The 25,272-nt window shown below is 44.7% G+C and overlaps 1 protein-coding gene across 1 annotated transcript in view; it reads right to left on the bottom strand.

Moving 5' to 3' along the window:
- PARD6G (par-6 family cell polarity regulator gamma) overlaps positions 1 to 24,985 on the bottom strand; it is a 68,259-nt gene extending 43,274 nt beyond the window's left edge. The window contains exons 1-2 of the mRNA XM_069778824.1: positions 24,683 to 24,985; positions 11,141 to 11,363 (exon numbers count right to left, since the gene is read on the bottom strand). Of these exons, the coding sequence (XP_069634925.1) occupies positions 11,141 to 11,363; positions 24,683 to 24,754 (295 nt within the window). The 5' untranslated portion in view covers positions 24,755 to 24,985. The remainder of the gene's footprint in view (positions 1 to 11,140; positions 11,364 to 24,682) is intronic.
- Positions 24,986 to 25,272: the final 287 nt, after the last annotated feature.

Consider the following 25,272-nt stretch of genomic DNA (forward strand, 5'->3'; position numbering starts at 1 on the left):
GGGTTTTGAGGTACTGCCAAGCCACTCTGCCCACAGCAGCACATGTTAAATCACAATGGATATCCAGTTTGCAGCTTCTCCCAGAGCTCCCCCTCTCCTGTCCATCCCCCCTGGATGACATGGCGTGTCTGAGATGAGCTTAAATACGTCCCCCTACCCCAGAGTTCCCTGCAGTGCTTGTCCAACAGAAATCAGTGTACAGCAACGAACCACCTCTAACACAGAACCTGGATGACAACCCACAGGTACCATACTTCTTCATTCCACTGTATGTCCCCTGTAAGGTGACTGGGAAACTGTGCGTTGTGGCAGGGGGAGGTGTGCTATGGCATGGTAGCCAAACAGATCAAGGAAAGAGAAATTAAATCCTGCTTAAAGTGAAATACAGCACAGGCCAGCGTTCTTCTAGGGTCAGGCTGGGACCCTCAGGGCAGCCTACAGACAGGTATTCAATCCCTCTCTTTCAGTGCAAGAAATGTTAATGCACCAAACTCTACACTGTGACAAAAGCTGCCAGGTAATGCTGCCACACGGTCTCTGAGGTCAGCCAAAAAAACAGGGAAGGGGAAATTCCGCAATACTCTCACCAGCACCTTTGCATCCACAAGCAAAAGGCAAGAGACCTGAACAGAAGACTGAAGTTAAGCAAAAAAGTTTCCTGTTTTTCATCGTTTTCCCAGTCATGGCCCAGTGCAAGCACAGATACCTTGAAGAGGTCAGAAAGGCACCAGCCACACAATTACTGAAATCAACTAAAACAAAAAAGAATGTGATGTGCCTCTGGGCTTGGCTTATTTACACAAGAAGAGGTGTTAGCCAGATCTAGTGAAAATCATGACCAGAATTAGCATTTTGAGTCACCCTTGCAAATGTTAAGCTCACTAGCAAATGAGCAGCAGAACTGTTTGGACTCAATTATTGTCTGTCCAGGGGAAACCCTTGGGATACAACCTTTCAGGTACAAGAAGCTGATAAATGGAGACATCATGTGGTAACCCATATGGAAAAGTAACTCCCTCATGAAAGAACCTAACAGATGAAGAAGCAACTTTGCAACCATAGCACTGTAGGACCCAAGTTCAGTTTAACACTGGAAACAAGGATCTCACATTTTGTGAAAGCTACAGATAAAACCCACCATGAAGAGGTCAGCTGTAGCTTTAAAGACAATTCAGGCTTAAGGAGAGATCCTGTACCAGGGCTTGATGCTTCAATGTTAAGCTGCTCCCTGTATGCTACCCTCACCTCTCTCTAATACTACTCAGGTAGAAGTTTTAAAAGCAACAAGTACGTTGCACAAGTGTCCAGTGCACTTTTAAGTGACTGAGGAGTAATGCAGGCACAGCAGATATTGTCACTCCTCCTGCTATTGATACTCTCTGTCTCAGCTAAGAATTACTCTAAAACAAAAATTTTAAAACGTCTTGTTGCATACTGTACTCCAAATGTGCTATACTTTTATTTTTTCCCCCCTCTACAAAGGATAAGGCATGGTAGAATTACACAGCTTCAAGGAATGCAAGCTTAGGGAACTCATTTTTTCTTGTTGCTAGCCACAAAGACACTACCCCTGGACTGATTTATGGGCTTTATTATAAAGCATTCATTCATTCAGATTCTTGCAGTTTGGGGGGAATTCTCTCTGAAACTTCACGGTTTTCAGGTTAACACAATGTGTTTTTTCCTTCCCTTTACTCATGCCAGCTGCATTTAAAACTAGACCTTAGTAAGTACACAAAAGAGAAAATGTAAAGATTACATTATTTTGTAAACAAAATTACTAAAACTACCTACTAAAACTACTAAATTGCTTGGCAGAATGAAAAATGAAGCAGCAATAAAGCAGGCTAATAAAGCGGACAAACCAGTTGCCATCGCTGTCCAACCTGAGGTTGTAACTGGCAGATCTTCTCTTATCACACCTCAGTGGCATTCAGGGATGAGGAAAACAGCTTTAGGCCTTTTCAAATCCTCAGCTAGTACCTCAGCTTTAAAGGAAACAGTAGTGTTCACCTACTGTGGCTGAACAGGCAGAAACGCCGTCTCGGAACTCGCCGCTACCAGTGGCTGGGTAGCCTTGCAGTGCCCTTGCCGTGCAAAGAGAGTGCTTTCCACCAAGTCTGCTGGATTCCAGCTCTCCAACTTCCATGGACACCAGGCATGACAATTTCTTATTAATACATAAATTCAAATTAAATAAACGTTCTCCTTCAGAATTTCACAATGTTTATTTTTTTTAAAATTCATCTCCTCTACTATTTCTAATGCAAAGGGATAATCAGAGAAGGAAACAACTTGGTCTAAGACCCACGGTAACAGGTAGTTTTTCCTCACTAATTGCTATTTCCATACCTGCTCTGCCACTGCCGCTCCACCCCACTGATGTCAGTGTTCTCCAAGCCTTCTGCTAGCACTTGGAGTAAAACAGGCACCAGCACCTGCGCGCTTTCACCCAACACATGCTCTCCTGCCTGGTGAGCGACAGCCTTGCAGAGCAATTAAAAAGCTAAGACAAGGAGTAGAAAGCTGAGAGCTGAAAGAAGAAAAAGCAATAAATGGGAGGAAGAAGCTGAACAAGAAAATTGAGGGGGGGAAGGATGAGTGGTGTAGAAGCTGTTCATAAGGAAGTTTTTAGAGGTTACTTAATGTCAGCATACGGCAGGGTACTGAAGAGCAAGAACAACAGTGAAGTTTTCTAGGTTAATAGTTTCCTTAATATTCCCACAGGATTCTTTGCTACTCTAAACATAGCACAGAGGAAAAAATAAGATTCGAGTAGATCATCATCGGGGGCAGGTTCAAGAAAGAGTTCTTTCAACCTCCCCCAAACCGCTTTCTCTCTTGAAGTTGAAAAATATCCAGAGTTCTTACGCAGTATTAACGCTGACACTCACATTTAAATTCAGAATGTGCAATCCCAACAACACAGGCAGTCTGAAGACAAAAGAGGAGCTTTCAGTCACTTTAAAAAAAAAAATGGTTTGAGTTAATTTTTCAATGCCTACTACAAACACCTAGCAGAAACATCCCTCACTGCATGCTTGCTTTCAGTGCAAGAGTGTACCAACTAAGTTACCATAAGCCCTTTAGTGCGCTTAAGAAGTTTAGCGTACTTCAGAAATTTAGCAGAAAGCCTATTCCTGAAAGCCTGACTTCTGAGTTAATGTTTGTATTTGCATTGTACTCTCCCTCACTACCTGAAAGCTACTTTGAATTTGTGAGGTCTCTTCAGGTAAAATCCGGTGTCAAAGAAGAGACTGTCAAGTGCATTTCATTATTATCTGCACATTGTACTTGTTTCCATCACTTACAGAAGGGAAATGACAACTAGGCACAACAGGAAAAAACCTGAGCCATGAGCAGGAAACAGAATCTCTTGTTTTGACTACTAAGGTAAGGAAAGATAAATAGTGGAAAATTCCCCTCACAGGGACCTTTAACAGAGGTGGATCATTTGACAGGTCTTCCTCTCCACTGTTTTTATACAGTCAAGCCACCTGTTAGAGCAGCTTCACTATCTTAAATAAAAAGGGTCAGACCAAGGAAGAAAACAGTTTCACTTTAGACTGTCTTTGAGTAGACATAATTGAGGGGTTCTTCTATTTTGCTTTAAGTACTGTCAGAGCAGCAATCTGCACCTGTAAGACAACAAACAGGAGTTTGGAGGGACAGAAAAGAGTGTTTATTTGCTTGTTCTTATGTGGGTTACCAGCTAAAGCTAAGCATGGAGTTGAGTAGAGGTTCCTGTCAAAGGCTGCACGAGTTCCCACTGTAAAAAAGTTTCTTCACTCTAAATTCAGAAGAAGGTGTGGTGCTGCTACCAGATTGATGCAATTTTTGAGAAGCATCAACTGTGAAAGTCTATTTTTACTATTAATATATTTGGTTATGTGTTTTTATTACTAAGTTATTAAACTTTGAAACTGAAACCAAATTCCATGTAGCTTTAACAGAAATGCAACAAACATTTGCTGCCAGTGACAGAAGAGCAGCGGTATTTTTGCCAGGCTTCTGTTCCATGTTTACTGTACACTGCAACTACTAATATTTATGCAGCACATATTTCTGCAACAGTTCCCACTATCAGTTATCAACTGACTCTACAAAGCCTATCTATAGGCTATGCTATTTCCACACGCTTTCCCCTCCTTTCACTGAAAATTCTGGCTTACTTTCATTGCAACCAGAACAGCTGGTGACTGGTGATGAAGATAAAATATCCTCATATTCTAAAAATGGAGTTTTCAAGGAGAAGGAGAGAAGCAGCCTCATGCTGGCTCTGCTCAGCCACCAGGTATCAGTAACCACGCCAGCAACAAAATCCAAGGCTGTTTTATGTTTGTGTCTGACAAGCCAGATAAAACATAATGTTTTTAAAGATGCTTAATAAAGTAGTTGAAAGATAATGATTACCCAGTCTCATCATTTGCACATGAAAGGTGGAGCCAAGAAGTTACAGTAATTTGTTGCCAGACTTCACTGGAACAAACAGCTGCATTTTACTTATCTTCAGATATCAAAGGACTTGAGTGGGACAAAGATTACTTAGCTTGACAAGTATTCAAAGACCCCTCTAGCTCAAAACCAGAGATGTTTCTCAGAAAAGTCATGAAAGGATTTAATTTAAGCCTAGCAGCAATTCCTATTATACTAGCATGAAATCCACCACCAACCTCTAATCTTGTCAAAGCTAAGACAAGATGCTTTCCCTCCTTTCCAAATACAGAGGTGTTGCACATTTCCAAAGGCTACAAGCAGACAAGTTCTTCCTCCCAGGAAGCAGAAGCTTCATGGCACTGTTAAGGCGCTTTAAATTTTCTGTGGTCCTGCCCACCCCATGCTAGCTGCTCACTCAAACAACTCGTTTTCTGCCAAAGAGCTGGCTCAGAGAGCTTAGCCACTGGGTCACACCAGTGCCAGGGCAGAGGAGACAGGGTAGCAGCCCTGGGACAGTCTGACCACCACACATCCTCCAGCGTGCCAATGAGCTACACCGAGTGTCAGAAGAGTTTCTTCTCTCTGCTCCCCGCCTCCGCTTATACAGGAGCAGATAAACTGAAGACCTCAAGTCACCTTCTCTGCACCCTTAACCTTATTTCATTCCCTCAGACTCATGTAAGACTACCGTGAAAATCTGCACAGCTCAACCAAGAGCAAGACCAGCAGCAGTTCAGTATTTTCCCTCAACGCATGCTGCAGCCTGCTTTATTATTTAATATATCAGATGCCTTTAACAAGAGCAGTAAAATCACATTGTTCTTATTCAGAAATACAACATTTTGAGAAGGTGAAGTCAATGTGCTGTAAAACAGGAAGGTTACTGAAGAACCAAGAAGATGACGTGAAAGACTTCAACTCAAACTTTTCCAACTGTACCCACTCTAGAAGGCCAAGCAGAGAGTTAAATGTTTTAGGTAGCTGGAAATAGGTTTCGTTCCAGTTGCTGCCTCAAAGCCAGTTTTTGTGTTTAACATATGTGGTTGGACAGCCAACCATCATTCCTGGGGATTATCTGCTTAGAGTATGAAAGACAATAAAACAACCCACCATCAGTTTTTCAGTCAGACCTGGGCATGATTCCCATTAGCACATTTTTATTTTAGAACTGAATGTGATTGCTCTGATTTTATAATACAAGAAAGCTAAGTGCAGATGTTGGTACTTCAAGCAGATCAGAACTTTGCCAGGTAAATAACAAATTGCAGAGTTATGAACTGCTTCTGAACATACAGAAATACGTTCCATGGCACAGCAGTTCAAATACATTAGTCACTGCATGCAGTTGAAGAAAACCAGCATCTTCCAATCTTTAATTTAACGTAAATTAAAACAAGTCAAATCCAAAACCCAACCAGGTAAAAGCACATTTTTCCCCTGTTGATTTTGGATCAAGCTTTAAGTGAGAACTGATGGTAGACAGCAACTCTAACCACTCAAGGAGAAAAGCAATGACTGGTGTTCGGTACTGGTTTACTATTACACTAACGGACCATTAAAATATAACTACAAAAGAAAAGACACTTATAGCAAGTTTCTGAAGATGGTACTTAATGGTTTTTTACACACTATCAGTTTTCCAAACTGCAAAATGCAAGACAATACACGTGTCAGAAGACATCAGCCTTCTCCAACTTCAGGCCTCCTCAGCTCATTTGTGGCATTTACTAAATTATTATGTAAAGCCCTGCTCCAGTCAGCTGTAGAGAGTGTTTTAGGGTTATTTGCTGTTAGAATGCTGTTCGGCTTCTTCAGGTTTTTTGCCTTTTACGTTCCTGCAAGAAGTGTGATATTTGACAAAGATACACCAAAATACAGATCCAGCATCTGACACTCCATCACTTCACCCATCTCCTACTTGTAGGACGCTTACCATTAAACCATTTAAACCTTTAGAAAGCTTTAAAATTAATTTTATTGATGGAAAGATTGTGAATTTGATCTAGAATCTGCTTTAGGATTGACAAAGTGCCCCCACATTCATTAATTCACTGTTATTTTTATGGAAGTTGCAATATGGAAGAGCAATAGTAATATACCTGCTGATTCACAGCAACAGCAGCTGTACTCAAACAATAGCCACGTGCACCATCACAGTCTCTACTGACACTGTATGTCTTGTCAAGACTGCCTGAATATTTAAGTAAGTTTGTTATTTCTCTAAACCCTAACTCCTTCAAGTTTTCCTTGAGAATTTTTCTGCTGACGGATATGTTTTCAGCAACACTACGGATGTATAGGAACAAAGCCACTTGCTGAAACTCAGGCAAAGCAAGCAGAGGTCCAAAACCTCAAATCACCATCAGGACACACCTCCAGTTGTGATGGGGACAAAATAAAAAGGCTTCTCAGAAGAAGCGTTCATTTGACCTCAGATCAAGATGAGGCCTGACAGGCTGCTCACCACGTCTCTCATCTCCTTTGCTACTTGAGCTACAGCAGATTTTCTGTTACTGCCCATGCAAACTCTATAAACCCTAAAGAGCCGTAGGAAGTGAGGTCTGGTCATCAGCAGCCTCCACCAATTCTCCCAGAATCAGAATCATTAGTCTGAATTTACAGTGGTGTGCTCAGTTAGAATTAGAGCCAAATATCACTCCATTCACTATGCTTGCTGTACTTCAGCATCTTGGCCCTGATCTACCTCTTTTCCTTGGAAAAAAAAAAAAGTGCTGCACAGGGTACTTACAGCGTGATCAGCATTTTCATTTTGCAACACTGCCCTGAGTTTCTGGACTTCCTAGGTTAAACACAGCATAGTAGGTAATCCAAGCAAAAGAGGAGAAATATTGAAATCTCTGTTACCTGGTAGACCTCCACTTACATCCTTATATCCCACTCGCAAAGTTCAAGGAGTCATTTCAGCAGGTTTACAGTAAAGAAGTCATTATAATTCTGCTGTTTACTCCATTCTATTTAAGAGTCTCCAGCACAGCCTAGTTTGACACATGCCTGTCTCCCGGAGGCAGAGTATTAAAGCAAGATTTGATAATAATATCATTCCATTTAATCATACAAGGAAAAACGTAATGCATTCACAGTATGCAATACTAACTCCTTTCAGTTTTCCTGTTCTTTGTTTCTGCTTGAACTCATAGCTCACACTCAAATATTTTTGCAGTATTAAAGAGACTGTCTCAAGTGCTGTAGTTTAAATCAGACACAGAACAAAGTCTTGAAAAAATGATGACCAACTGCATCATTGGATAAGCTCTTCCTTCATGCAGGTCTTGGCTAGAGTACAAGAGTTCAGTTATTATGGAGCAAGTCAAACACATCCATAATTCCTTGCATTGTTCTAAGGCCTTTGGGACATCCGTCCCTTCCCCAGCAGCAGGCACCTCCCATAAAGAGTTCTGGATACGTCCAGTATCAGTTACAGCCAAGTGAATAAATTGTTGGGCTCAAAGCATCAGCTGATATAAAACACTACTGTGCTAATGAAGTCAAAAGAGTCACATCAGTTTACAACACAGGACGTGACCCATGCTTGCAGCCTGGGAAAGCAAGTCAAAGGAAAACTGCCTTTTCTTTTTATGGCCTGGTTCTCTAATTAGGATTTTTGCCTGCACCATAATTTGGTATTGGAGAAAAAAAAAACCAGAAGAAAAGAGCACCTCGTACTTTCAGCAGATAGATCACTATGAGCTATAAAAACTTGCCATAGCTGAGTTTACTCAAATATAACCTGCAAACGTCCCAGAGCCTTCAAGACCCCCAAAACTATGAACAGTAATTGTTGCAAGCACACTGGGAATGGCAATTCAGGTCCTTAGTAAAAAGGCTGGCTAATAAGCCCTGACATCCCCTGCCTGCGGAGGGAACAGCTACTCTGATCCTGAAAAATCTGGGCCTCAGGAGACTTGAAAAAAAAGAGGAAGTGGAGTAAAACAGCCATCCCATACCTGGACATCAACCTGGCATGTAAGAGTCCAAGCAGCGTGCACATGGCTTGCCTCTGGGGACAAGTGAGGGAAGCGCTTTTGAATTGAAAAAGTGCAAGACTAAGCTCAAATGAAAAACAACTAGACAAAAGTCAAAATAGCAAATTGTTGCTTGATTATTGTGCAAAGAGTAAGTTACCTATTTTGCCACTGTGGGAACAAAGAGTTAAGCTGTTTTAACATGACTGTATAATTCACTTGACAAGAGAAAGGATAACCCAGCTATAAACTGGGAAACCAGACAAGATGACTAATCATGCAGTTGATAAACAGTTTGCTCTGCTAGAAAAAGACCTGAACTTCAATTATTAAGTCCTTCCATGCCTGCATACTTCCAACCCAGTTCTCTCAAACCCTCTCTACTCTACAACACTGCGAGAACAACCTTTGGCAGCCACCTCCCAGGACTTCTCCCACCGAAGAGCAGTGATCCCTGATCCAACAGGCTAGAGAGCCCATACTCTGCAGTCTTCTTCAAAGTCACAGAGGAGGACTGCCCTCATACTTTACTAGCATCCCTGTCAGCTTAATTTCCTGCCTCTGAAGTCAGAGTTTAGGGTGTGAGCCGAAGCACTGCAGGCACACCACATTCTCCTGGATGGCACAATGATTTCTTGGTGCTAGTCACCTTGTTCTTTAGTACAGGTCTCCAACAGAAGTACCAGCATTGCTCCGTCACCCCAGTCTGAAGACAGGGAAAACAGCGGGGGAGCAAAGGAAGAAGAGACAAACAAGATTTCAGTAACTCCTATTATTGTTGAAGGGAAAAATTTCTAAAGGCTTCTTCTCAGAAAAGGAAATGGACATGATTGTTTTGGAGCATCCACAAGTATGAATCTCAAATGTTAACTTCAGGAGTCCTTTATTAAAGGTGCCATTAATCAAAGGGACGAGCCAGAATTTACTGTTCCCTTCAGCTTTATAAAGGGAGTGTGGAAGAATGTGTGTTGGGAAAGTTTTCAGGCTTTGCCACACATGAGGAGGCATGGGCCTGTCTTCCCTCTTGTATCAGCTTCCTTACTTGTCAGCGTGATTCTTTCCACTGAGCAACAGGTAAAAGAAAAGCTTTTTAAAAAAGGAAATACTGCACTTTTCCATTAAGGTTACAAGTTATAAACCTCCACAACTAGCATACTTCTACTGGAGAAGAGGAGGGAGCATTTTTTCCACACGTAGTCAACAGTTTTCTCTCATTTGCCTACTTCTGCAATCAGCATTTCGGTGGCAACCCCGCTCCCAATGCAGAGTTAGGGATACTCAGTGGGTTCAGCAGTCTGCCCAGGCAGAGCAAGGACAGCTGCATTTTGAACAGGATTGATCCAGAGACATGAATAAACTCGAACTGATGCAGGCATGACAAAGTCATGCAAGTGATTTCTCATGATCTGACCCACCATGAACATTCACAAGCCCTAACATGCATTGCAGGAAGGAGACTTAATAGGGCTTGTCATCCACCTTTGCATTTTCTGCACAAGAAGGGAGAGCTAGCAACACAAGTCCTCTCCCACAGACATTTCCGCTCATCTGACAGACACACAAACAGACCAAACTGCTCTAGACCCTCTCCTCCATTGCCTCCTTGAGCACTTATTCCCGTCTAAAAGAAGGTGGCAGACAACATGCTCTGAATGGGCAGGGCCACACAGTCCTGGATGTCTGACAACACCGAATCAAACCACGTGCTATATACCAGTTCATACCAATGAGCAGACTGGAGCCTTCTGCTAAATCCTTATCAGTATGAACACCCACACAGCAGGGAGTCCAGGCCAAAAAAGCTACATGACTGCTCGAAGTCTCAGATCAAGTCTTTATTTCTGACTCTGCTACTGACAAGATTTTAATTCCAAAAGCCCTGTGCTATAAATCACTACATGACTGAAAAAACTGTGGAGGTAGTGTTAACACAGTGTTAGGTCCCCCTGGGATTTAAGGAGCTCTGTGGGGAAGACATCTTGTTATAAAAACCAATCCTCATCTGAAGCAACTGCCAAACATGGTCTTTAAGGAGAAGTTTCGGATATCTGCAATGAAAGATTGACAAGAACAACACACAAACACTTAAATCTGATGTCATCTTGACATTTGGGCAATTCTGCCCAAGGTTTGCTTGATGATTCAAAATGGGAAGATTCAACACTCCTTAGCGTAAGGACAGAGGGGACAATCATCATTTGTCTGTCTGCCAGGTCAACATAATCAAACAAGACCTCATTTGTGACAGAATTTTTTTTTTTTTTAGTAGCTACATATCTGTGTGCATTCGTACACTATACAGGCATGAATCATTTGGGTATGACACTATCAAGATGGATAGATAAGATTTTTTAAATGTAAAGTAGTAGTACTAGGATCCCCTCCCTCCTCACAGCTCCCTCAAACAAGCAGAGTGGTGCAGTTGGCATGCTCAAGTGATGACACAATACCAGCAGCCCAAAATATGCTCCCCTTGGAAGAGGGGCTCATGGTGATTCTCAGCACATTATCCTTCAAACACCTTACAGGCAGCAATGCAGTCCCTCTACCTGCCCTGAACTCATGCCATTCCTGCAAACTGTAATGAAGGGCCTGAGAGGAGGAGTGAGAGGGCTCCTAGGTCCCTCTTACATCATTTCAGCCTTTAAATGGGGGCCACAAATCCACTTGTCACCTTGCCCCAGCACATTTCAAGGCACTGAAATGAAACTGCATCTTACCTTGTCTTTGTATAAAAACCCTGAGCAGTGGATGAGCACTTGAAACAGCCTTGAAGAAGTTGTCATCATTATTAATAGGGAGAAGGTCTCCATGCACATCAGCATATCCGATCATCACTTCCAGGTTGGCTATGTGATGAATGTGAAGAATCAGTTTGTAGAAGTCTTCAAACTTTCCTGGCTTGTAGCGATCCAGGGAGAACCTTCTGAACTCTGCCCCAAACTGCAAGAGAAAACAAACAGAGCATCTGCTGTCAAACGTCACCACAGCCCAATGCTCTAGCCTGGTATTCGAACATGGTGTACATCACCTTGCTCTTTTATGATGAATACAGTCACATATTGGTGCTTTCAAGTCTACAAATGGCCTTTTAGGCCCTCACATTAGAGCATAACCATGGCTAGCAAGACACCACCCTGCTTGACAATATATATGCTCAAGTGCGGCACGTTAAAAGAAAGTGTATTTTTTTAAATATTAAGTTTTCATTAAGTCCTCTATAGGATAATCGCATTTGTAGGATTTAACTTTGAAGCTCCATCATACATTATCATCATCTCAGGCATCCACAGAACCATTCTTCTCCAAAGCAGAACTGTTCACTCTACTGCTTTCAGAAGAAGTTACTCGGCTATTTAAACCACCTTATAAAAATTCTTTGCACGCTTCCCATCAATACCACTGGGATCCCAACCACAAGACTTTTATAGAAGTGTGGTATGCGAGCACACAGCTAGTTATTAGGAAATACACTCACTCTACATGTCCCTTGAATTTCCTGGTAAGCCATTCAGGAGGAGGAAAGTTCTTATTCTAAGTTAGTTTTCATGGTTTAATTTTTCTGTCACTCCACTGGTTTTTATTTTCAAAGCTTTACAGAGGAGTAAGTGGTTGTTTAAAAAACAACAAAAAAGGGGCGGTGGGGTGTGATTTGGCACAAAACAATTGAAAATGTCTTAAATCCATGAAGTTATTTTAAATAAGTAAGGAAGTGATTGAGGAAAAGATTTCAATGGACCTTAGTTCTGACATTAGAAACCAAACAAGCTATTATGAACGGGAGGAGAAAAATTAGATTCTGTAATCAAGGAAATGAAGAGAGTGAAAACAGACATCTAGTTAAACTAAGTAGCTTAAATCATCTTTCTGGCACATTTAATTTCATAACTTAGATTGTATAGTAGTAGTAAACTACTGACTGTTCATCAACTGAACCTCTAAAACCATGCTAACTCACTCCTGAAAGCATGGAACCACATCCACAAATCCAAGAACAAGGAGGGCTGTGACTAGGATCTCATGGAGGTTCTCATTTGCAAAGTCAGTCAATAACAGAGCAAGAAACCAAAAGACAAAAAACTAACAAGCAAAGAAGAAAAAAAAAGAAAAAAAAAAAGAATTTTCTGTAGATCAATTCTTCCTCAAAATGGAGAATGACTTGCTTAGAGGTTCTCAGATGCTAAATCAACTATACATGCAAGCCACTCTTTTGCTGAGACTAACAAAAGTATGAATCACCACCATAATCATCCTCAAGGAAAAAAAAAGTAAAAAAGAAACAACCCAACTGGCTTTGGGTGCAAGCATGTTCTCAAATTACTTCCGCAGTTATGAAAATCCCACTCTTCAGCATCAAAGCCTAGTTGGGATCATCTGAAAGCTTGTTTAGTCAAATTATGCCGCTTGTTTGTAATATTAACTGCTAGTTCCAGTTTGGATTTCAATTCCGAGTGCCCATCCAAATGCACAAAAGCCGAACAAACCACAACTGGTTCCAATGGAGCAAAACCAGCCCTCCTTTGTCCTCCACACCCTGCTCCCTTCCAGAAAAATCCAAGTGGCAACTTACTTCTGCTGGCACATTTCAAACTGAAAAAAAAGCCTAAGTCTTTTTATTTGAAAAGTATCTTAAAGTTTTCTTTTTCCTAGATTCAAACAAGAAGCAACCATCTTCAAGTGACAAGTTTAACATCTACATGGTAAACTAAAGGGACAGGAACAAGATCTTTGTAGGCTTTGTTTAGAGTTGCACCTCCTGCTCCGCGCACCTGAAGAGGAACACAGGATTCCTTTAGCCAAAAAAGCGCCGGGCGGGGGTATTGGGATGCCAATCCCAGTAACCACTTTTTTACCGGACAGACAACTTGTTGAGGACCATTAGCATGCACGGTACTTGCAAGGAAGCGGATGCCGTGCAGTCTCAGCCCAGCCAGCACAACACCCATCCCACACCACCAGCCAGACCCCTGCCCTGTGCTGGGGCATCGCGCTTGGCAGGAAAGCGACGCGGGAAAGCAGTGAGGACGGTTATTGACGCATTGGTATGACCCAAAGTTCGGCTTAAGTTGCCGCACGAGAGGAGGGCAGCTGGTGAAAGGGCCGGGCGTCCCAGCCTAAGCCCCGCGGGCACACTAGCTGGGCACGATTGTATCGGTGGAGCGTGACGTGCGGGTAACAGTCCACCCATAGGGATGCACTTGCAGACTCGGGGCGCCGAGGTCTGATGCAAACGCTGCTGTAGAGCCAAATTAACTCGTTCACACGTTCAGCCTCGGGAAAGCCCAAGAGACAATTTCCTTCACCTCGGAACAGGGCAACGATAAACAAATGCAAGCGATTTCACCTGTGCTTTTTGCATGACGCAGCCCTTTAAGGCAAGGGAGCTACAAGGTGATTCTGCAGAGTGGAGGAAGAGCAGGGAAGAGTCTCTTCAAAAGAGATTTAAGCAGATAGTGAGGATGATGGTTTTTTTCTTTAAAGGTTAGTATCACTGTAGTAGTGGTTTAGCTGATTAATTCACCCTGTGCATATACACAGGCAGCAACCACTGTCAGCAGGTTTTTTCAGAAGAGGGGGAAAAAAATGCTTCAGCAGTGACCATTCATTCATCATCCCTAATGAGGCTGATAGAGAGTACCACAGTAATAATAGGTTTTGCAGTACTGCACAGCTTGGAGACTGGGTGCTCTGCATTGTATTCAGCCAGGATTTCAAGATAACATGCACCACGTATCTTCCAGAAACTACAAATTCTGAGGGCTTTGCACAGATAGTCAAGATTACTATCTGCTTTTCTAAACTACACACAAAATCCATCTTTAGTATAGCTCTCCACAGAAAGAGACACAAGGACTGGTGTCTGCCAGCAGAGTCTCTGCCAGAACAATACTGTATTACACTGTTTGATAAACTAACAGTTTTAACAAGCAGATTAGTTTTCCATAATGAAGTAAATGATTCTGACCTATTTATCTAACGCAAATACTGCATCTACTATTGCAGAAGGCAGAGGACAGGAGGGTCCAAGGGAACTTAAAAGAATTTAGTCAGACAGAGCTAATTATGACTGAAAAAAACCTAGAAAGAACTGTATGCTTTGTTTCACGAAGAATAAGCTCCATCCCAAGATCCTCTGAAGTGTCAGCCAGCCACTATAGTTGCTGTCTGCAGCTAGATGACAAAAAGCACCCAACAAAATACTATACATCAGGCAGGAGCCCTGAGCAAAAACAGACACGAAGAAAAATCAGAAGAAAAAAAAAAAGCGGCAGTGTTCTGATAAAAGTTGTGTTAAAGAAGAAGAAAGTCACGGCTAGCTGACCAAAACTTACACAGGCTGACCAAGAGCAATCAACCACCTTTTTTTTTTTTCCCCTGGCCAGGGGGGATGAGAGGTCAGAGGAGAGGAGGGAGCAGGATTTTGAGGTTTGTTTACTTGGAGGGCTGTTATTTTGTGAAATGAAATCGAAGAGTTACTTGCAAGCAAAAGAGACCAACTTTTTTTCTTTAAATTTTAAGTTTCAAAAAATTTACAGGGTCAAAAATGAAGCCCTATGTTTATGAGGTGCCATCCCTCTAGTTTATTGCTGGCTCTGAGTTCAAGCTATTGTAATAAGAAAACATCAAAGAGCAACATTTAGCAATAAAGATGAATTACGTTAGCCACCTACTTCTCCCATGAAGTAAAAATCAGGAACAGAAAGAAAAACAAACACCCTCATCCTTGCATAGACTGTATTTTCTGCTTACCTGCGAGAATTCCAAATGGGGAAGACCTGATCAGGGCTGCTTTATCAGTGAGAAGGAACAGAGGGCAAGAAAGAGCAGGAGGGAAGACTGAATATAGATGGTTTTGTGCTGGCTGACCTCATCTGGGACTTCACAGGTCCACTGTCATGTTCATGTCGGTGTTTCTCTGTTCCCTCTTTCTCCCCCAGTAATGTCTTTCCCAGCTCACCCAGCACTTTCTTGCTCTGCTCCCAGTCTCATACCAGTTGTCGCTAGTCACCAACCAAGCAGATATTCTCTGCAACAAGTTCTCTCTTCTCCCCTTCAACCGCTTGCCCCAAAGCAGCTCTGCTCCATCCCAATGATCAAGCTGGTGGGAAATGTGAGATTTCATGTTCTGCTGGGTCCCCTGCTCACCTCTTGCTATTTTTTTCCAACAGACAGTCACAAGAGCAACACAGCCTCTCTTCTATTTGCAATCCACAGGAACCCCGTCACAGAAACAATTTCACTAACTTCTCCCCCAAACTTTTTTCCTGTTTGGCATTGTGCCATACTCCTACCCTTCTCCCTTGTATTCGCCCCTTTCACTCCTCCACAAAAATACAGCCATGCTTTACTATCCTCAATTCATAGATTAGTTTCTCTCCCCAAAGAAACCCAGTGGTTCTCCTTCTTTTTCATGTTTGTTGGACACAATGCTTCATGTCTCTGCTTTTCATTTGAAGAACAGCCTTTGCAACCCCTCCAACCCTCTCCAGCGGTCTGTGATGTTCAGATCGTGACAACACTTTTCTCTCTTCTGCATCTACTCAGAAGACAAATTCAGTTTCTTCCTCTGTCCCCATCACTCTCAGATCAACTTCGGTTCATGAGACACACGTCCCATGCAATCTCTTATTGAGAATTTCTTACTGATCTCTTCACAGATGCTCAGCTGCCAGCTCAAGGGCAACTTAAAGCTAAGCTTACCCCTTTCCCTGCTTCACCTACCTTCTTTCATGATTATTGGGCACAAGACCGTTACACAGTCTTCCCCAGCACCTGTAACCCAGTACCACCCTTCATCCAGGCAGCTGCATATATCTACATGTTAATTACCCAGATCTTTTCTGCCCAGTATCTTAAATCCATGGACACCATTCAGCTACTCATCTGCACAGCTGGACTTAGCCTTGACCGCTGCTCTGTACTTTTCCCTACCCTTCCTAAACACTATTTTGCCTCACCACCACCCAACTATTAGCTGGTGGTAGTTTGTGAAAACAGCTATCCACAAAAGCTATTTTCCCAGACAGTTCTTCTGAACTCATCATCCCTTTCTTTGCCACCCCTGCTCCAGCAGCTCCCCTCCTATCAGGTCACTCGTGTAGCTGCTTTCTCCCTACCATACCTCTCAGTCAGTACTGCCTCCAAGCAGCACACAGTGCCAGCCTTCCTCACTGCCTCAACTCTTGATATTTAAACCCACAGAGCTGTTCTCCTTCAAGAAACAGTCGTTCGCAGCAAAGCCTTCAAAATAAATCTTCACCTTAAGTGGTTGGTCTACCTTTCCAAAAGCAAATCTCTTCCTTTTTTTTTCCCCGTCCCCTAAATATCTGGGAACAAACCAAAGTCTGTTTGCAAAGGTTGTAGACCAAGCCGGTCCTGTATTTTCACGAGAACACAGAGCACCACACACACCATCGCACCACACAGCTTTAGCACAAACACAGCACAGGATGCATACATCAATGGCATGTCACCATCAGCACAAGGGGGAAAGGAACATTTGGCACCCTGCCACCCGAAGGGACAAAGGACCACTGAATCAGGAGGTCTAGTCAACCCTGCCAAGAGCAGAGAAACAAACCCATGAACCTCGCAGCCCTGCATTAGTACAGGTCTCTAGCAAGAGCAAACCACTTTCTGAACATTTACTAAGAGAGACATCTGCATGGTTACAAGACACCTGTAACCGGTAAGGGCTCTGGCTGGTTGCAAACTTATTTAAGACCCTTTTAGTTCCCGTCAGAGGTTTCCCCGTGAGCTCAGGGCCAACAACAGCTGCAGAGAAGTAATTTGATGCACACACCTAGCCAGACCTGATGGGGGACTGGGAACAGCTGTGCAGGGCAGGAGCAGGAGGGATGGCCCCAGGCCGGGTGGCCCTGGGGCTGGTGCACCACACCCTGCCCCAGACATTTCTGCCTCAATTAACTTCAGGAATTTCCAATGGGCACGGACTACCTCTGTACTGGGAGACTTTGCCTTCACTTAGAGGGAGGGAATGTCTCCAAAGATACAGTTCATCTTTAACTTCTGGCCTGCGTTGTGAAGGTAATTAGGGGCAAGCAATCAATCCTTGGAAGAGTGTTTCTTGGTTACTAAAAGCTTAGATTAAGTGCACGCAAAATCTCTTACAAAGGGAATGATAAGGGACTACTAAGGAAAGCACTATTAATTGCACCCCTAAAGAACTCCTTGGAGGTGGCTAGCCCTGCAGCCTGCCAGACGGAGCCTCCACAGGTATTTTAACCTCACATGGGAGACATTCCTTTCCAACTTGGCTGTAAACAACTCTTCAACTTTAAAGAGCACCTTGGCAAATTAAAGGTCCACTGTTCAGTGTCCTTTAGGACTCTTTCAGTGTGGCGAGACTAAAATTCAGAAGACTACTCACATAAGACGGACTGGCTAGACAAAGTTTTAAGCAGATCAGAAATTCCCAAGTTACTAGGCTAAAAATTATTACAAGTAAAAGCAAAGGTGAGAACCTGGAGGCAGGATCAAGAATAGGAGAGTATGGGAGATGCTGAAATACAAGGTAGCAGCCCTAGCCTTCTGGTCAATGCATCACAGGGACATAGATAACCACCCGGTTAGCACAGCTAGCACCCAAGCCTGTAACAGATTACTAACCTCAGGAACATTGTCAGAGGTACTATCTTTCAGCAACCAGATTTTGACTTTTTCTTGTTATGCAGGACCTGAGACTATAACCCTAGCACCAGAGCATATCCTCCTCCATCCCATGCTCTGTGAAGCCAGGTAGCTCAAAGCACGTGTCCCAGCCTTCCCTGCATGTCCTACAGGTACTACTGCTCACATAGTGCCAAAGTATAGGTCAGAGAAAATAGTTACACTGTGCTGGTGCTTATTGCAGCTGTCACGTGAACAGAACTATCACAAAATGACTTGTTTATGCAACACCTTTTCAGCTGAAAAGTTTGGATCTGTGAGGGGCAGCAAGCGTGCACAGGACCAGCTGTTGTGGCTCAGCTGCTGCATAGTAACTTCTTAAACCGTGGTCCCTTTCTCTCAAGTCACCTAACCATTTAAAGACAGACTTAAGTTTACTATGTATGACCACTTCAGAAAGTCATCCTACTATGAAAAACAAAGATTTCTAGTAACAGAGGAACTGGGAGTTTAGTACATGCTATTTAGCACATCAGAATAAATACAATACCTGCTGTCAGAAGGTCAGCAAACTGGGAGGGAAAGGAGGCAAGATTTCTTAAGAGATTAAGATTTACAGTCTCTTTCTCTTGACACATTTTGCAACAATCCAGACCGTCTCAAGTTGCTATTACTGTGCCATACTGTCTTCATTTGAGAGGGGGAAGCATTGCGGTTTTCTGAGTCCGTGCCACATTTGGTTTGCATATAATCAACTATGTTTTGAAGCTCAAAACCAGAAGTTAAATCAGCTGGTTACAGGGCTTTTCACTGCACTTATTTTATTCTAGGTATGACAAGTATGATCTTAACTTGGAAGAATCTGAAGTACTGCTTAAAAACTTAAAGCAGACTTAAAGACTGTTTTAACATCCTGTAGGTTTAAAAAGAGGGATGCTTTTTTGATCAATTTTGAAATGCGCTACAGATGGAAAACATTTCTTAAAACTTCAGAAGGCCTGTAAGGCTTCAGGGTGAGAGTGAAATCAAAGTACAAAAGGCTGGAAAACACAATTTGTAGACCTCTCTCAGTTAACACCAGAGAAGAACAGGCCTTTAAAATCTCTTTACAGGGGACTGATAAAAGCAAGTTTGCTCTATTGCTACAGTTACAACACTGCTTGATGTTATACTTTATACCTTTCAAATACACGATGTGTGTACATACACTGTAATAGCTAAACGGTCATGTGGACATGCAATACTGCTAAGGTGTCTGAGCAGTATCAGCAACTTTTTTTGCAGGGGGTGAGGGGAGGAGGATATGAAAGGTTTAAAACAGCTATCTTAACGTAACAAGCACAGGTACACTCCTCCTAAGAAGAGGAGATGACACATGAGCAGGACAAACCACCCACAAACTGTTTGGATGTTACATCAATCTAGCAGTTGGGCAGGCTTGCTGAAGCACCAACTTCTACACTTGCCCAAGACCAAAACACATAATTTTATCTGCTAGAGGCTTCATAAGAGCACAGCTGATCCCAAACACGTTCTCCGTCTTCAAGGTCCAGAACAGTATCATGTCTATACTCTGAATACATCAAAATATGATTGAAAATTTATTTTAAATCCATTTGCGACATCTATCTGAACACCAACATTTACTGGAACAAACTCAAAACAGGATGGTAGAAGAGGAAAAAAAATATGGTTAGAGTTAACTGGATATATTTATCTTAATGGGTTTGTTTATAGTAGTAGTGTGTTAGTCACGTTACTGTTAATTTGTAAATCAGTTTGTAATGCAAGAAAACATGACACTATTAATAAGGCAGAAATGTCACAGTCAGCACTTGAGTCAGATAGCTGTGCTTTTATAATCCTCAGCCATCATCAAAAGTTCCTATTGTTCAGCAACAAAAAGGGTTTTTTCCAAAGGACTATTTTTCAGGGAACGAGTGCTTTTACCCACTTTTGAAAACACTAAAAGGAATTCTTACTTGTACATACAGCTTGCAGGAAATATAGTAGTAGTAAGAGAAAGACTTTTCTGCTGCTTTTAAGCCAAAACCATAAAATTGTCAGTTTCAAAATGCAAAACCCCCACACTTTCACAAACAATTCAAAGGGCTACCATTTAAAGGCCTGAGGCAATATTATACCTCTACTATTCCAGAATATTCAAGTGACTGGAAAAGAAATAGACACTTGCACTGATAGCTACCCTCCTATTTGAAAAGCTGTATATACAATTCAAGAAAAAAAAAAAAATCTCTTTTCACTTGGAGCAGGAAGAGAGAAGACTGGCTACATGGAGCTATAATTAAAGAGAATTCTCACTATTAATGTAGGAATTCCTATTTTAAATGTATTTGTTCTTCTGTAGACTACTCTCATGGGGAAAGAGGCCTGCAACCTCTCTTTAGAGCTAAGGAGAGAAAATGAAAAATAGGTTTGGGACCTCATGGCCACAGGCAGGATTCTTAACAAAACAAACAAAAAAAAAAGCCCCACACATCACATGCGCTGGAGCTCTTGGTATAAGGGAGGAGAGAGAGAGAAAGGGTCATCTGGAAACCTTTTTCAGAGATTAGAGGCAATTTATTCAGAGGGGACAGATACTTCACTTGTCACCCGACAAGGGAAAGGAGCCAGTGAGTACTAGACACATGAGAATACACAGTTGTTTTACGCCAGCAAGATAATGTGTTTTCAGATCCTGTCTAAAAGGGCTGAAACGTTAATCCTGAACTACACAGACAACACCTAGGTAAGAACTGAGCTTCTAATGTATTCTGTCATGAAAGACAGGAGAAGAGGGATAAGGTGTAATTACAATTCAATTAATATTTTCCTACAACATGTGCCAATTTCTAAGCAGGTTTCTCTTTATCCTTCCGCTTTCCTATCTAGCAATAAGCTTTTACGTGTTTTGATTATAAGGCCAGCTCTCAGGGGAGGAGACTGAGGAAGGGAGGAAGCGCTGAGTCCAAAGGAAGAAGACTTCTTAAAGCAGAAGACTACAGCAATTCCCATCACTGCCATGTCTGAAAACAGAGGTGTGCGCACAGATGGCTGATGCTCTGTTTTCCCCTTCAGTATTTGCTGCAACACAGTGATTCGAGAGGCTTCTGCAGCACCTTACAGTCACCCACAGGAAAACCGATCCGACGTAGACCAAAAGGTATTACGCAGCACCACAAAGCTCATCCTTCTGCAAAGACAACGTAGCCAAGAACATATCACTGCAAATGTTCCCACCGGGTAGTCACTAGGCATTAAAATATCCACGCACACGAGCGTCGGGAGCTGAAGCATGCTTCTGGGCCACGTTCCCAGAGGGGGGTGATGGGTCAGGCTAGGTCCAGGGAAGGTGCAGGCTGGTTTACACCAGCTGAAATCCAATCATCCACAAAGCTCACACGTCCACTGGACAAGGAAAGGAATACCACCTACAGTTTTTGGCCCTTCAGCATAAAATGGATGTTGAAAAACTGGATTGACTTCAGCCACCAAGATGCTCCCTCCCTCCTTCTCCCCCCACCCCACCCCCACTTTTTTTCAAGTAATCCTCTGACACACATCAGGAATCTTAAATTTTTAAGGATACTTGGGGACTGCCAGAGAAGTGTCTTACCCGGTATGGTACTAAGAATCTGCCAAACTCTCCCCTTCCAATCATCAAGGGCACAAACCAACTTTCAAGAACTTTCTTTTAGAGAAAAGGGAAGAAACTCAGGAAACCCAGGAAAATCTTGGTCAGTTTTCACAGGAGCCATTTCTGAATCATGACTAATGCAACACACCAGCTGGATGGTGTTTTATCCTTAAGGAAGGAACCACCTGGTTATCATAACAGAGGCAGGGATAACAAAACCCCAACGTTTGCAGACTATCGCCCATCCAACTTCCCCACAGCTGTTTTTTTCCAGAGCTCTTCCACATCCAACCTGATCTTCAGAGAAGGAGAAAAGCTATTTCATGCCGTTGTGTAAAAGCAGCGCTCTCTCACACCCAGCTCCTCTGCTAAAAGGGATTCCACCTGCCCACGGCCCGCCACTTCCCCAGCCTTTGAAAAGCCACCTGAGAATCCCTTGATCCCTGGCCAGCAGCATGCCCCGGCGCAGAGGCTGAGCTGCACCCACCTCCGCTCACCTGGCAGCCTGCGCTCTCAGGCGATAGCTGCGAAATCATGAGTTCTCAGACTCAACTTTCGAGTTCTCGGGCAAGTCTGGACAGGCCTCTTACTTACAAAACACAGGCAACTAAATGTTTAAAAGGCTGCCTACATACGGCTACCAAAAGCAGCATTATTGAATCTTTTTGTTTCCCCAGCCTTAGAAGGTCCACCCAATCAAAAAAAAAAAAACCCAATTCATATTTCTAGGTGATCGCAGGAGGACAACCCAGTGATCCACAGGGACAAGACAGCATCATAACCGACCCTACAAGATTACCATGTTTTAACAAGAGGTATAAGGTCTTTATACAGTACCTTGCCTGGTACAACTGGCCAGAGCTTTTCACTGGATCTACTTCCAACCATTGAAGAGTAACTCTGTGAGAGGGAACCTACGAGCTTTACAGACAAATGAAAATCATCTTGCAATGTCAGTACCAACCTCTGTTTGCCAACAACCTGCAACAGCCTGCTACATAAACAGTCTAGATGTTATTGCGCACAAGTCATGCTAAGAGTATAACCTCACCAGCACCAGAAAATTCAACAGCACAGCCTCCACTGACCCACGCTGCACGTTAATGGATCATCCGTGGGTGTAGGCCCTCAGCAGGCTATTTTGAATTTAGCCTCTATTTTAAGTTTCCTTCCAATGCAGTACAGTTCTCTAAAGTAACTTCTGGGCCATCAGCAGTGACAATCCTGAGCTACAGAAGACCTCCAGTAAACCCCTCCCACCCACACAAGCATATTTTCCTTCTCTCCTGAAATCTGCAGTTATTCGTACAGTTACAGCCTCCCTAAATCACTGTGTCTATACAGCTACATAGGATTCACTTACAGGATTCCTGCAGCTGTAACGAAGGCTACGAGGTGTTCATTATAAGGTTGCTTTTTAATTGTTAACAGAAAAACTCAAGCTATGGCAATATTAAGGTAGAAGAGAGAGGATGAACTTAAAAAAAATTCTTATCTGTGGTCAAGATTTTAGTTTGAAGCTCATATAGTGCACAGGATATAACTCAATAACTAGAAAACAGGATCTGGAGCATTTGGGGGCCACAATGAATGTTGTGGGTGGGTCATATCTTAGAACTAGTACAGACTGAACCAAAACTTTCCAGCAATGGAAGCAGGATGGAACTTTCCAGGCCAGCTGAGCCCCTTCAAGTGGCAACAGGAGGTTAGGAAATAAGGGCCTCAACCTACATTTTAGGTGCCACGTTTAGAAACGATTGGAGAGTCCCTCGGACACAAGGTAGCTCTCCCACCGAAGCCATCCCACCATCCTCAGGTCTATATGTTGCTCAAGGCTGTTTGATCTGAATGCAAATATTAACAGCAGCAAGGGACAAAAAGCGGGGAGCACGGAGCACAAAGTCCCAAAGACATCGCCTCCAGTACCATCTCAGCAGGTGATCGGGGCTGTGCACAATTCCAGGACGTGCTAAAGTTACCCTGTGCGCTTTTCAACTCATGCATTGCCTAGACCGTTTCTGTTACAAGCGTATACAACACAGGCTTCCAGGGAGATTTCTCGGTTTTGCTTAAAGGCTACTCGTTTTTGCAGACTGAGGTGGCAGGCAAGATTCTGATGTGCTGGTTCAACCCCCAGCAACCAGAGCCTCTCGAAGAGAGCCCAGCAAGACCGACCACAGACGCAGGCAACCGATGCCATCGTTTTAAGAAGCGGAGCTCCGGCAGACAGCCGTTTCTGCCCATGACAGCCCCGCACATCCCAACTCCTTTCCCAACCATAAAAATCTGGCTGCCTTACGGCGGGTGCCGGCCCCCCCCAGGTAACAACACCTGGTCGAGACGCCGCAGGAGGGTGAAGCTCCCCGCAGGCCTCGCTCCGGCTTCTCCGATTCGCATCTACGGGAAGATTTCGGCGCTGCCAGCACCGGTGCGGGGCTGGGGGGGGGGGACCCGGCCCTTCTCCCTCCCCGTCCTCTGGCCAAACCGCACCGGGGGACGCCACCCACCCGTGCGGCTGCGGGGAGGGTGGGTGGGTGGGCAGGAGCACCCCGGGGCCGGCACCGCTTCCGCGCTCCCCCACCGGCGACCCCGGTGCGAGCCCCAGCCTTCCCGGCGGGCGAGGCGACGGGCGCTTTCCGAGCTGCCCCAGAAAGTTAGCGCCGAAGTCCCCGCGGCGAAACAAAAGATCGAGCGGGAGCGGCAGGCGCGGGGCCCCCGGCGCCCGCCCGCCCCGCCGCCGCCGCCTCACACCGGGCAGGGTCGGCTCGCCGGGGGGGGCGAGGGCGGGAACTGCGCCCGGAGCGGCGAACCCGCTTCTCCGCCAACTGCCGCCAGCCCCGTCACCGCTCTCCGGGCTGCGGACCGGGCGGGGAGGCGGTGGCGGGGGGGGGGGGTGGGGGGGTGGGCTCCATTCATTTTTGGGAGAACCACCGGGGGCGGGCAGGGGCGCACCCGCCCGCCGCCGGTCGAGGCCGCGCCGCCCTCTCCTCACCTTACTCTTCACTTCCACCGCGCTGCACTCCAGATACCGCAGAGTCTGAGATTTGTTGAAACTCCGGTTCATCTTCCCGGCCCCGCTGCCTTCTCTTCTCTTCTCTCCCCCCCCCACCCCCCCGCCGCCGCCGCCGCCTCCCGCCCGCCGCGGGCCGCGCGCCCTCGGGATGCCCCCGCCGAGCCGAGCCGAGCCGAGCCGAGCCGATCCGCCCCGCGCGCGGCCCGGCGGCACGCGGCGCCCCAGCTCGCGCTCCCCGCTCACGGCCACTTTGTCCCGGCGCTGCCAATGAGAACGCGCCGCTCCCGCTTTGGCCGCGCCGCTCCGGCTCCCGACCGCCGCGAGCCCGCGGGCGGGCGCCTAGGCCGGCAGGCCACGCCCACGGCCACGCCTATTCCCACCCCACCCCCCCCGGCGGCGCCCCGCCCCTCGGCCGCCGAGGGGCGCCGGCCCCACGCGTGTTCGCGGAGGCGGGGGTCACGCCGTGCCGCAGATATTACGGCGGGAATTGCCCCCGCCTCCCCGCCTCCCCGGTGCGGTTAAACCGAGTGCGGGCAGTCAGGGATCGGCCTGCCGTGCGCGCCCCCCCG

The sequence above is a fragment of the Haliaeetus albicilla genome, chromosome 3 (assembly GCF_947461875.1).
Source record: "Haliaeetus albicilla chromosome 3, bHalAlb1.1, whole genome shotgun sequence".
Classification (NCBI taxonomy): domain Eukaryota; kingdom Metazoa; phylum Chordata; class Aves; order Accipitriformes; family Accipitridae; genus Haliaeetus; species Haliaeetus albicilla.